The 13,777-nt window shown below is 34.0% G+C and overlaps 1 protein-coding gene across 5 annotated transcripts in view; it reads right to left on the minus strand.

Moving 5' to 3' along the window:
• Positions 1-263: 263 nt before the first annotated feature.
• LOC117172680 overlaps positions 264-13,777 on the minus strand; it is a 305,863-nt gene continuing 292,349 nt past the window's right edge. For 4 of the 5 annotated variants that reach the window (XM_033360840.1, XM_033360830.1, XM_033360822.1 and 1 more), the window contains one exon: positions 264-833. In XM_033360840.1, coding sequence (XP_033216731.1) covers positions 337-833 — 497 coding nt within the window. In that variant the 3' untranslated portion in view covers positions 264-336. Of the gene's footprint in view, positions 834-900; positions 969-13,777 lie in introns of those variants that run through there. The other variant, XM_033360848.1, reaches the window with a different exon arrangement.

Genomic DNA, 13,777 nt, shown 5'->3' on the forward strand with positions numbered 1-13,777 from the left:
AGTGTCCAAAATACATGAATATTTCAGATAATAATTCTTTGTGACATCGAGGAGATTAAAATAAAATAAAGTAACATTAATTTGAAGCCAATAATATTTTTATTCCACAATACTACTTTTGAATTAAAAATACATATAATTTTCATATTATCATTACTGGTAGTATCTGGATGGTGTATGGTATGGTTAACAGTGGCGTAGCTAGTCCTAAGGGGTCCTGTATCAAAATTTCTTGGGGGGCCCTTTTTAGGAAAATAAACAAAAACAAACACGCAAAGCTCGGGGGCCCCGTATTATTGATACGGCAGTAGCTTCGCCTCTGATAGTTAACCTTGCTTACCATAGTTTAATAACCAATAAGGGGTCTCTTCTTTCATAACGTTTAAAACTCCCATACAAAGCGTAATCCAAATTTTTAACCTGTACAAAGACTGTAGTGAATTCCAATTTTGCAGACTTATCAAATCTATTTGTTCGTTTTGCATGATAAACATTCAGGCCTTCTACTATATAACAGCAAACTTCTTCATCTGAATCAAGCCTATCAAGTATGACATCTGGGAGAGCTTCCAGACGTGCATGAAAAGTTTTTCTGTATCTAGTTGGATGGTCAACAGGAAGTTCTACGCGTGCGTAACCGGTGTCTGCTGGTGGTCGAGGTGTTCCCTTAGGAATACGTCTCATTTCAGGAAAGTCGAAAGATAGTTCTCCAACTATAGGATGCTTGGCCCTTGGAGTCGGTACTACAAAAATACGGTTTCCTGGATACATATAAAAGTAGTCTGGTACAGTTTTGTTTCTGCTGCTGCTGCTACCTCCAGTTTGCATTCCATCTAGTTGATCAGAAAAAAAACTCATGCATTTTTTTTATACTGGGAAAAGGAAGTTTTTAACAAGTACCATAAAATGGGGATAACCAGCTAATTTTTTTTATTAGTAATCGATGCTTCAAATGTATAATCTACATCTATGCGACCTTTAATATGGTTGAAAATTTAACAATTTTCTTAAAAAGACTTCGTTTTTGTTCAAAATTTGTCTTTTTGCGTTAAAAATTCAACTGCTAAAATGAGTAAAAAGATATTTTGGGTTCCGTGCGTGTACAAAAATACAAATGTCGGCGTCGCTTAGTGAAAAATTGCAGCTCACTGATTCAGGGCTAACCTGAAACTGAAGTGTCAGGCTATGTTTGCTATGTGTTCTCATGTATACTCTCTACGATGCTTGTAATTAGCCAGAGCACCCATCATGGAGACTGGCCGCACCTGGTTGGCGGAACAACTCTTTTTTTTAATCCGAGAGGACGGAAAGCTAAATCGGATGGGTATTATATCCGTTGTCCCTATTGATGTTATAAGGGTGTTTTAAGATTTCGATTGCTTCTCCACGTTTTCTTTGAAAAATATTGCGCGTTTTTCCGATGATGGTTGTCTTGTCAAATGAAATGTTAAGTCTTGTTTTGATATGATGCTGAGCTCGTGCTGATTGCGTTAAATGTTTTAGCCTGACTTCACTCTAATCCCCTTTTATACATTGGCTCACCGCACTTCCGGTTTCTCAAATATAGACTTTGCCACAAGAATAAGGCGTTTTTTATACTCCCGGATCACTAAGAAGTATCTTTTTCTCTTTAGGGTATGTTTAATACACAGTAAACCCCAGGACCAAATTTCAATCTTAAATTTGGATAAAAACGCTGCAGCACGTTTATCCGCTAAAAGATCAAATTTATCTCACGCAAGATACAATTTTTTTGACATAAGATAAAATTTATCTGACGAAAACATATGTGACATGCATGTAGTATTCATTGTTAAAATCGTCTTACTTTATTTAAATGATTTAAACCAAAAAATCATTCATCTACACTTACAAAATACATAGCCTCTACTTAGGTTAGTTTATAGTGATCGTTTACGAATTTAAAAGTCTTCATCTTGGTCTGTAGAGAATTCTTTCTATTTTTTCTGTGACATCTTGCATGTAGAGTAGGATGGTAGTCGTTTTTCCCTCTTTTTCTTTAGTAGGTTGTGTTGACTTGTTTTTTTTAGTGTATTTTATAATTGCTTTATCAATTATTTTGTGTGTGTAATCGTTTTGTATTAGGATATGTTTAAGGTATTGTAATTCCTTTTTAAATTCTCATCCTAATATGAAGGTGTTGGTTTAATGTGAAAAATGACTTTTGCGGCTTCCATCAAATGTCCATGTTTTAAGTCTGTCAACATGGTAACATTTTAACGAATTATTCGATTCGATTGTCTTTGAACACACCTTATAAGGATATGAAAGGAAAGAATGAGTTAGTCAGCCAGTTTTTTTAAAGCAATTTTAAAAAGTTAGAGCATTTTGAAAATTTTCGTGACCACTTTTTTTAAATATTCCAAATTTTCTCGATATCTATTTTTAGAAGACCAAAATACAAACAATGCATCCTAATTACTTTTTTTGATAAAGCAAAAATTACCAAAGTTATAGCATTTTCAAAATCCAAAAAACCAAACGAAAATGAACATTTGAAGCCTCGAAAGTGTGATATGAGAAAAAGTCGAAAGAAAAAAATGCTTCTTTTCAAGGCCCTACATTCTACAAGATTGTGTAAACAAGTTTTAAAATTTTGTTTAAAAAAATCGTAAATTGCAAATTTGATCCCACAATAATAAATAATGAATTATTACATTCTTACCCTAATGGGAAGGCATTGGTTTTATGTGAAAAATGAATTTCGCGGATTCTATCAAATGTCGACGTTTTAAAACCCCCCGTGTCAGAAAAAAAGTTTTTACGTCGGTGTCTGTCTGTCGTCGTTGTCGTTGTCGTTGTAGTCGATTGTCCTTTGGCACACCTTATAAGGATATGAAAAGAAGGAACTAGTTCGTTGGCCAGCTTTTCTTTAAAGAGATTTTAAAAAGTTAGAGCATTTTGAAGATTTTTGAGCCTCTTGAGACTTTGGGAAAAATCGATCGCAAAGCACGAGATACGTGATTGGAATGTATCCGCTAAAGCCGAAAGAGCTTTTACAAAAGAAAGTTCATAATCGCAAAATTACAGTTGTCGATTCGTTGATCTTTAATTTTAAAAGGTCTGTGCACGAATGTGGGATAAATGCAAGGACTAAGCGCGAATATGAGAATGCACAAATGTGAGAAAAATATAAAATCGAGCACGAAGCACGAGATAAATGCATCATCGAGCGCGAAGCGCGAGAACCAACAATCGCTCTGTACACAAAGGAGCTTATGACCGATTGTTTTTTGAGATGGGTAGAGGTGAGCAGAGGTATGTAGTTATTTGTTTGTATGGGCCCTTTCTCTGTGAGCTTCATGTATACTAATGTGTTATCAGATCTTTTGAAAACTAGTACGTCCAAAAAAGGGAATTTACAGTTTTGTTTCATTTCCATGGTGAACTGGGTATTAGGATGCAATGGATTGATAAAATCGAAAAACTTATTACGTCACCAGATAAAAAAATTTCGTCAACGTAACGGAACCGAAATTTCAATTTAAGCTTGAATTGATTGAAGATTTTGGTTTCTAGAAGTTCCAAGATTAATATTGGGGATCCCATTGCTGCTCCTGAGGTTTTTTATTTTTCGATTTCATCAATCGATTACATCCTAATATCCAGTTCAACAACGAAATTGAACAAAAATGAAAATTGACGTTCTTGGACGTACTAGTTTACAAAAAATCTGATAAAAAATTAGGACATTAAGCTTCCAGAAAACGCACTCATGGAAACAGACACCTACACGCCTCCTCTCAGACTTTATTGGAGAACCCGGAAAAACAGTGAGCTAACGTATAAAGGAACATTAGAGTAAATTCAGCGGAAAACCTTTAACGCAATTCACAGTAAAAACTTCGGGGTATATTTTGTGGCAGGACAAATTATAACGGTGTGCACTGTACCTCGGTAGGGATTCAGATATCTATCGAACTTGCGTTACGACATACCGAGTATTTAGTGTACGAAATACCGGCTAGGTGGGGTACGAAAAGTTAGATGTTACTGTCTTGAAAATTTTACAGTTGATGTTAAGCATACCATGGTCTTAGAAAACTTGAAGGTATGTGGATTCCACTTTGTAAAACTAGGTTTCTAGTTATTAGCATGATTCAAATTACCAGGGATAGGATTCCGATGCCCCCATCGGGGTAAGGGGTGGGGGCAGCGCCAACCAGTTAACAGTAAATTATTTTTTTCAAGTTAATAAGATGTTGAATTGATCCATTTTTTCTCATTTCGAGTTCTACATTATTTTATATTATATTTATAAAAGTATTAATCACATGAAAAAAGCAATGATTATGTAATTTAATTATTTTCAACAAGCTGTATTTCAATCAGTATTTCACCTAATTTCAGCAATATATTCGGTCTTACGGTCAATGATAAAGTCAAAATAAAAGCATTCGAAATAACATGTAACAAACATATTTATTCATTTTAAAAAATCCTCAACGTTTCGACCAATACTGCGGGTCTTTTTCAAGAGTCGATATACATATCTATAATTTAATAAAAAATTGTATTAACAAAAATATCAAAAAATGAAATTTTAATTGCTGTTAGAACTGTTTTTCAAATTTGGTTATGGAAGATATTGAAAAAAGAGCCTCATCTAGATTATCATTCAAACCAATTTTATATAAACGTTACGTAAATGATATTTTTACCATTGTTCCAACTAAAAAAATTATAAAGCTTTTAAATATATTTAATAGTATTAATGAAAACATTCATTTTACAATTGAAAAAGAAAAAAACAGCATCTTAAGTTTCTTATACTTGAAAATTCAAAGAATACCTCGTGATAATTTAATCACAAAATCGTTTAAGGGCATGTGACACAGCTAAATACCTATATTACCGACCTCACTTTTTCAGTTCCCTGAATGTTTTTTTGAACCTAAGAACTTTTTTTGTAAATAAAATATCGAGCTGAAACTTTGGAAAATGCATTAGAGTACAATAAAGTACGTTTATTATTTATACGTTATAATTTTGAACGTTCTAACTTTCTTTTATACATAAAGTATCGGTCTCAAACTTTGAAAAATGAAAGAGCGGAAAGAAAACTACGTGTAAGTATAAAGCTTAATAATGAAAGATGTAAAAAAAAATTTCAACTATCAATTCCATCGGCATCAGCCGGTAACGTTGCACACAAAAATACGAACTCTCTAGAGCCTCGTCTAGTGGCCACCGTTACACGTAGTTTTCTTTCGGCTCTTTTATTTTTCAAAGTTTGAGACCGATATTTTATGTATAAAAAAAGTTAGAACGTTCAAAAAATGTCGAGGTTCAGAAAAAAGATGAAATAATTTTCAGTGAAGTTCCTACCAAAATGCAGTACCTAAACGTACTTTATTGTACTCTAATACATTTTCCAAAGTTTCAGCTCGATATTTTATATGCAAAAAAAGTTCTTAGGTTCAAAAAAATATTTAGTGAAATAATAAAGTGAGGTCGGTAATATAGGCATTTAGCTGTGTCACATGCCCTTAAGGAACCATCTTGGTTAGGTTGTTACTTAAATTATGAATACCATTATTTGTTCAGTCAAAAAATAGGGTTGATTAAAGGTTTAGTGGACAGATGCATAAAATTAAGTGATTAAAAATATAGACAAGATAACTTAGACCAATTAAAAACGACCTTAAAATTAAATAATTGTTTCTTGCTGTTAATAAAAAATGTCATCAAATAACGTATTAATGAAATATACAACACTTCCATTATAGAAAAGAAGAAAAAGAAATGGTTAGAAAATTACAACATAATGATCTAAAAGTTACCTTACCAAACCTTCAAGGTCTTTCTGAAATATTACGGAGATGCTTAAAAAAAATAATATTAATGTTTATTTAAAAAATAACTATACTTTAGAAAAATGGTTGAGTAACAAAAAAGATTCTGAAACACTAGAAAATCTGTCTAATGTGGTTTATTTAATCAAATGTAATGGTTGTCAAGAACACTACATAGGTGAAACTGGCAGGAGATTGAAAAGTAGAATTTACGAACATAAAAGAGATTGTAGAATTGTCAATTTGAACACAGGTTTGTCATAACATTCGTGGAAATTTAATCATGCTTTTGATTTTGCTAATATGTATGTATTTAATCTCTTCCTTTTACGGGTTTGAGGGCCTCCTCTCCCATCCATCTTACACGCTCATTCACACTCAACTGTCCCTCTTCCTCTCCTGTACATCTCTCTAATACATGTGCCCATGACTCCTTTTCGTATCCACATACTCTGCATAAATTCTGCTCTTCATCCATCCAATATCTGCATGCTCTCACTTCTTCTCCCATTCTGAACCGTACAACCCTACTCCATTTTTCTTCCTTTTTTATTTTTTGCGGATATTCTGGTTCCGTCAACCCTTTGACCATCATATACCATCTATTGCACCTCGAATCTATAATCTTTGTCCATGTCTCTTCTCCTTGTTTAACCAATAAGCCTAACTCTATGTCCTTCCACTCCATAACCCCTATCTCGAATATTACACATCCTTTTCATTTTTCTTCTTTCTTCCTGCCATTTTGAATTTCCCACATTACGTCTCGCTTAATTGTTCCGAATTTCGCCGAAACATGCTTGTGCAATTCTACTTTCCTCTCCCCTTTTTAGCTTCTCTTCAAACCTCCAGACTCTCTTGATTTGTCTAGTAACCATATCTTTTCTTCCTAACTCTTCTTTTAACATATATCCTGGGCAACTCCAGCTAACTCTCATTACCCACCTCAGAAATCGCTCATGCATGCTCTCTACTTTTCTATGTTCCTTCCATGCCCAGATCTCCACACCATAACACAACACCGCCCACACAAATGCATCAAACAAACAGACCCTCATTCCCCAATCGTTCTTAAACCTTCTCTTTCCTATACCCCATACTTGGCCCATTACTTTACTCGACATTCAATTCTTTTCTTCACCTGCAGCTCGTTTCCCCCTTCTGCCTCAAACCAAAAACCTAGGTAACAGAACTCCTCCACAATTTCCACTTTTTGTCCGTTCATCTTCCAAACGTAATTTATTTTGCTCTTTCTATTTCTGAAGAACATAACCTTTGTCTTATCTACGTTCACCGTCAGCTTTTTTGTTCCCACATACTCTTCAAAGATTCTCATCATTAGGTTCATCCCCTTCTCATCATCTGCTAATAGAAACTACATCGTCCGCGTATGCTAGAGAGTATAGTTTGCTATTACCCAAAACCGTTCCTCGTTTGCCTTTCTCCTTTAGCTTCTCCTCTAAGTATGCTAATAGGATACTAAATAGTAACGGACTCAACGAGCACCCTTGCCTTAGACCTCGGCCTGTCCAGAAAACCTGCCCTTTTTTCTTTCCTATTTTAACCCTAATCCTGGTTTCAATAAAAATTTCCTTTATCCTCTCCACCAACTTTTCCTCTACACCCCTCTCTTTCATTGCCTGCCAGAGAAATTTTCTGTTCACTGAGTCAAACGCTGCTTTAAAATCTACAAACAAAGTGACTAGTTTCCCTTTCTTTCTCCCCAAATTTCTATTAACTAAATAGTTAAGTACGTAGATGTTGTCTATAGTTCCCATCCCTTTTCTAAATCCCGTCTGATTATGTGGGATACTTTATTTTTGTTCTACCTGACTCTCCAAGCTTTTTCTTAAGATTTCCGCAAATATTTTATAGTTGACTGACACGAAAGTGATCCCTCTGTATTCCTATACCTTCTTTCTTTCCCCTTTCTTGACAAGCGGTACCACTAGTCCCGTCCTCCACTCTTCCGGCCAACCTTCCCCTTTCCATACCTTGTTGCAGATCTTCCACATCCCATCCCTAATCCCTTCTCCTCCAAACCTTATCGCTTCGATCTCTATCCCACCTTCTCCCGTTGCCTCGTTTCTTTTTAACCTATTTATTGCCTCATCCACTTCTTCTCTTGTTATCTCGTTACCCCTAATAGACCCTTAAAATAATCCGTCCATTCCTCCATTTCTATATCTTCGTTAACGCCCTTCCTTTCCTCTCTGTCCCTAGTTATCACACCCCACACCCTACCTTCTTTGATCGCTTTTTCTACTTCTGCTTTATATTCGTCTTTTCCCCTTTATCTTTTCATTTCCAGCATCTTCTCATGTTTTTTGTTCCTCCTGTAATACTCCTCCTTCTCCATTTCCCCTCTTCTCGATTTGCTCACACACTCTTTTATTCTCTCTTTACTCTCCCAGAATTCCTCGTCCCACCAGCCTCTTTTTCCCCCTACTTTTTCTTCATTAGTACCCAGCTTTTTCTCCTTTTCCATCTTTTGTTTAAACTCTTTTAATTTATCTACCCCCCACCCTCGCAGATTCCCATTTGCGTGTTTCTTTCTCATCCTTTTTCCTTTCTCCCTCTGCCGCGCTTACTGGTGACACTTCTTAGTGTATAGTAATTATGACCGGGAAGTGCTCGCACCCTATCTCATTCCCTACCTTCATACTCCCTATCATATGCTTCCTTCTTCTTTCAGCCAAGATGCAGCCTATTACTGTTGCTTCCTTTCCTGTGAATGTGACCTCCCCTTCCTCACCTCATTTTATATTGCCAATGCATATAAACCATCCTGTTTCTCCTATCATGTCTAGTAACTTCCTCCCCTCTCTGTCCGACTCTTTATGTTTATAGTTCCTTATTAAAGCCTCCTTTTCTTCATCCCATAACCCTCCCCCTTGTTCGCCAGTCCATGTATTAATGTCCCCTCCTATTAAAACCAATTCTTCCTTCTTTTCCTCCATCCACCTCCTTATTACTCTCCAGCCTTCCTCTTCTTTCCCTTCTTCCTCTCAATAATTTTTATCCCTCCATAATTTTCTTTTTCTCCTCCTCACTCCCCACTTTTACTAGAAACATTCCTTCTTTTCCTTCCTTTGTCCCTCCTATTCTCTTGACACCTTCTTCCCTTACCTGCACTATAATATCTCGCAAAAGATTTGTTATTTCTACTTCTTCTGTGTCACTCTCCAATTTTAATCCCTTAACTACTATGTTATTTTTCCTCTTTACCCTTTATTCCTCTTCTAATCTTCTTTCGATCTCACTGAGTCTTTTTTTCAATCTTTCATTTTCACTTCGGACGTTCTTTTTATTCCCTTTAACTGTTTCCTCATTTTCTGTGTTTTCCCCCATATGCTCATTCCTAATTTCTAGACTGGATACCCGTTCTTCCAACTGTTTTAATTCTCTAGATCTCTGTTCGTCTACCTATCTGTGTCTATTCTCAATGCTTTCTAGCTTACCCCAAACCTTGTCTTTCTCCTCCTCCCAACGTTTATCCCATTCTTCCCATTTTTCTCTGACCTTTTTCACTTCCTTCCTTACATCGTTTCCCTGCCTATTCATATCGCTATTCATGTCATCCAATCTCTTTCTTGTTTCCTCTCTAAACCCTTTAATGAGAACTTTCAATTTTTCAAACATCCCCCACCCCTATCTCTCTCTGGTGTTTTCCTTTTAATTCTAACTCTCTTGTTATCCTGGTCCCTTTCTACTTCATCTTCCCTAGCCACTCTTTTCCTTTTTTCCTCCCCTTTACTGCTAGTCGCGCTTGCCTTTTTTTGCTATTCGTCCAGACTTCTGTTCGAACCCGCGTTGCCTAGCTTGTTAAGGCGCTGTAAATTTGAGGGCCTTCCCCGTTGCTTGCCCGTACCTGAATCCGCTACCCTCCCCACCCGGGTCGACTTCTCGGCACTTTCATCACCGCTGCTGTCACTGCGATCAACATCACCCATCCCCCCACTTCCAATGCTTTCAGCAACGTCAGCTGTTGCAGACACTACGGTTTTCTGCTCTGTGATTATTTCTTTCACCAAAGCTAAAAATATACCACTTGACAAAAAAGAGTTCTTTCGCGATCGGTACCGGAAACGAAAGCCGATTTTGCTGATATTAAAATTTTCTACAGAAAAAATAATAATTTTAAAAGAAGTATCATTGAATCAATTTTTAATAATAAATATATCAACACTTCAATCAATTTAAAAACTGAGATATTAAATATAAAGCAAATTTATCAAAGCATTATGCATTAATCCCCTCCCCCCTTTTACAATTTTTTTACTTAAATCAACTTAATTTATTCAATCTTATATTCTCAAGGTTTGACGCGCCTTTTCATCAGAGGTTTATTAATATTTGTCATGTTTTGACTTTATCATTGACCGTAAGACCGAATATATTGCTGAATTTAGCTAAAATACTGATTCAAAATTAGATGGTCGAAGAAAGGAAAAACAGTTTTGGATCTGCTGTATCTACAATTGTTTTGTATATTTGCGAAGCTGCATTTCGTCGGCTTTGCCCCTTACCACTGATTGGAGCTGGGGGATAATATATTTCTCTCGCACAGCAACGTGATTGGTCTTTTCAATTTTGCTCCATTTTCCGCCATTGCCTGGTTCCCTCCAGGTATATATGCTTTAAGATTTCTAATATTAAGTATTTCAAGTTTTGACATCAGCTGGCAAGATGTTTGTACAATAAGGGGAAAACAATATCAATCCCAGGGGATAAACCTTAATTTTGCCAACATCTGCATAAAAATTGCGATTTTGCATGCGTTTACCGTGAACGCAAAGTAAGTTATTTCAGAGCATTGGAAACAAAAGACAGTTGACGCATGTGCAACTGGCGATTTGACTATTTTGCTCCCTAGGGAAGAAATAAGAATGACGTCAGAGGGGCTTCAGGACATAACCTCAATGAACATATTAAATATACACAGATTGCTTTTTTGTGATTCACTCTTGCAGGAATAACAAATTCACACTCTTCTTATAAAGGCGTTGGAGAAAGTATCGCATTTAGACATGGCTATTTCAAATATTAAAAATTATTTAAGAAGTTAAGAGCAAAAAGATTATACGTCGAATGACGTTTTTCATTTCGCACCCCAAGAAGCGGACACGTCGCGTCGTGCCCAAAGTAGTAGGTACAGTTGATCGATACTTCGTACCACGGTGCGCCCACTCCCATAGAAAAGTGGTGAACGGATTATGGTAATTGCTAAGTCCCCTAGGTGGCGCTCGTGTGAATTCAGAATTCACTGTTACTGCAAGAATTATATTTATTTTTCCGTGATGAACTTGGATTCACAATGGATTATCACCGACAACACAAACTACAAATGGAACCAAATCAAATCGATCATCTATCAAATGCAATAAAATGTTAAAGTCTGTTGGAATCGTTCTGATAGAAAGAACAATCAAATGTTAAAGTCTATTGGCATCTTTCTATGATAGATCGATTGCAAAATAGTCGACGAAAGTTACGAGAAAAGAAATCCAACAAAACCTGTTTTAAATCCTACAGAGCTTTGAAAAAGTTAATCTTTGACTATACTTAATTAAGTAGACAATTCAGAATATGAAGACGCATATATAGTAAATTTCGGGTGAAAATTCAACTCTTTTTTCAAAGTTTGTCTTTTTAATTTTAAAATTTACCGAATTTAGCAGGAATTATGCTTTTTTTGAAAAAAATGCAACTGTTTAATTCAAAATTCAAGTATTTTGTTTGAAATTCATACTTTTTCGTTAAAAATTCTGCTGTTGTGTTTAAAATTTAACTATTTTATAGAAATTTCACTTTTTGTTTAAATTTAATATTTTGGCATTAAAAAGAGAACTGAAATCTTTTCTGGATGAAAATTAAACTATTTTTTTTTTTGTTTAAATTAAAGATTCATCTGTTTTACTAGAATTTTCATATTTCTTGGAAAAAATGCGAATGTTTTGTTGAAAAGCTAAACTTGAAAAAAATGTCATTATTTATTATAAATTCATCTGTTTTATTAAAAATTTCGTTTTTAAAAATGAACTTATTTTGTAGAAAATTGTACTATTTTGTTAAAAATGTATTCTTTTACGTTGAAAAAATTAGTCTTTTTTGTTTGAAAATGTCATTTTTTTCATAGAAACTTTTTTTTTGTTTAAGTTTGCATACAGATCATGAATATCAAATGAGATTTTTTTTGATAAAAATGAATGTATTCAAAAAAATTCTTTAAATGTAAATTCATCTGCCTAAATAGCAATTATATCTTTTTTGGATGAAAATGCAACCATCTGGCAGAGAATGAAAACATTTGATTAAAAAGTCCTCCTCTTTGATAAAATAGTTATTTCTTGTTTAAAAATGCATGTTTTAAACTTGAAAAGTAAATTGGAATCTTTTTAGTATAAAAATTTAACTTTTTTTGAAAATTTATCATTTTGATTTATAAATTCATCTGTTTTAGTACAAATTGCATTTTTTTTATGAAAATGAAACATTTTGGTTAAGAATTAATCTTCTTTGCTTAAGTATTCAACTATGTTGTTTGAAATATTTGGTAAAATCACTTTTTTAGGAAATAATTTTGGTTGTTGAAGATTAACATTTTTAGTTGAAAATTCGTCTTTTTGTTTAAAGGCATATATCTTTTGTTCAAAATTTAACTGTTTAGTGAAAAGTCCTTATTTTTACTTAAAATTAATTTTTTAACTATTAATGGAACTTTTCCATTGGTTTGTAAATTTTTTGTGAGTTGAAAATTCTCCTTTTTGGTAAAAAATTAGTTTCCTCTGTTTGAAAATTCATTTTTGTGGTGTAAAAATGCATCAGTTTCGTGTAAATTAATTTCTTTTTGGCTTTAAAATTCTTTTGTTTTTATTAAAATATAAACTATGACATATGTTTTGGGAATTTGTCTTTTTAGATTTAAAAATCAACTATAATGTCTCCAATTTAATTATTTTGTTGAAACTTTAAGTATTTTATTGAAAGGCCATCTTTTGTGGTGAAAAAGATTTTTTTGTTTGTTTAAAATAAATTAATCAGTTTAATTTTAAAATTTTTTAAATGAAGGTTTTGGATACGCTGTCTAATTTAGTAGCGATAACTATCAAAACATTTCTGGAAACTGAATATTACGTACAGTAAGAGCAGGGGGGAGGGGGGTAGAAATATTTTGTTATGGTTTGTTACAGAGGGAGGGCGGTATTGGAGAGGGCGTGTACTCCGTTAGCTAATTTAAGTACGGCCCCTTAGTTTATTATCCTAATTTCACATACCAATACTTGAAAACTTTTTGGTTTGTGACCAGTTTTATTCAGAAAGAAATTTAAAATTAATAAATTCAATGTTAAAAAAAAAACATCAAATGGACGTTTCCTAGAAAATCCTGTCTTTTTACGTTTTAACTATATCGTTTTAGGCTCTCTGCTTATTGTAAGAAAGACCTCTTAATTTCTTTATGCCGGTTAAAGTATTTTTCAGGCCGAGAGAATTTTATTTTTCTGTGAATAAAATTTTCGAGTTTTTTTCGGAAACGATGCAAGATACTACAAAACAGTAGGAGACAACTTTTGTAAAAGATCATAGACATAACAAATATTGCTTAAATTTATTTAAATCTTTTGTTGCAGCCAAGAAAAACCCTAAAATTTGATTTTATGAAAAAAAAATCCTTCAAAGGAAAATATCTGTAAAGAGACTGAATTTAAAACTTCCAAAGTAGAAAACCTTTAAAGATAATCTTTCTAAATCTAAATATTTAGTGAAATTTAATTTATTTAATAACGATGTTTATTATTTTCATTGTTATTTTTTACCGTTATGAAAGGCAAAGATATAACAGATCAAACGTTTAGATAATTCTGAAAGAGAGAAATAGAGAGTCACAAAGCATTAGAAATATCAGTTGACAGAAACATGGCGCCCCCTACTCGCCCGTATTTCCGTGATGGTCATTTGAT

This window comes from Belonocnema kinseyi, chromosome 1, assembly GCF_010883055.1.
Source record: "Belonocnema kinseyi isolate 2016_QV_RU_SX_M_011 chromosome 1, B_treatae_v1, whole genome shotgun sequence".
NCBI classification, from domain to species: Eukaryota; Metazoa; Arthropoda; class Insecta; order Hymenoptera; family Cynipidae; genus Belonocnema; species Belonocnema kinseyi.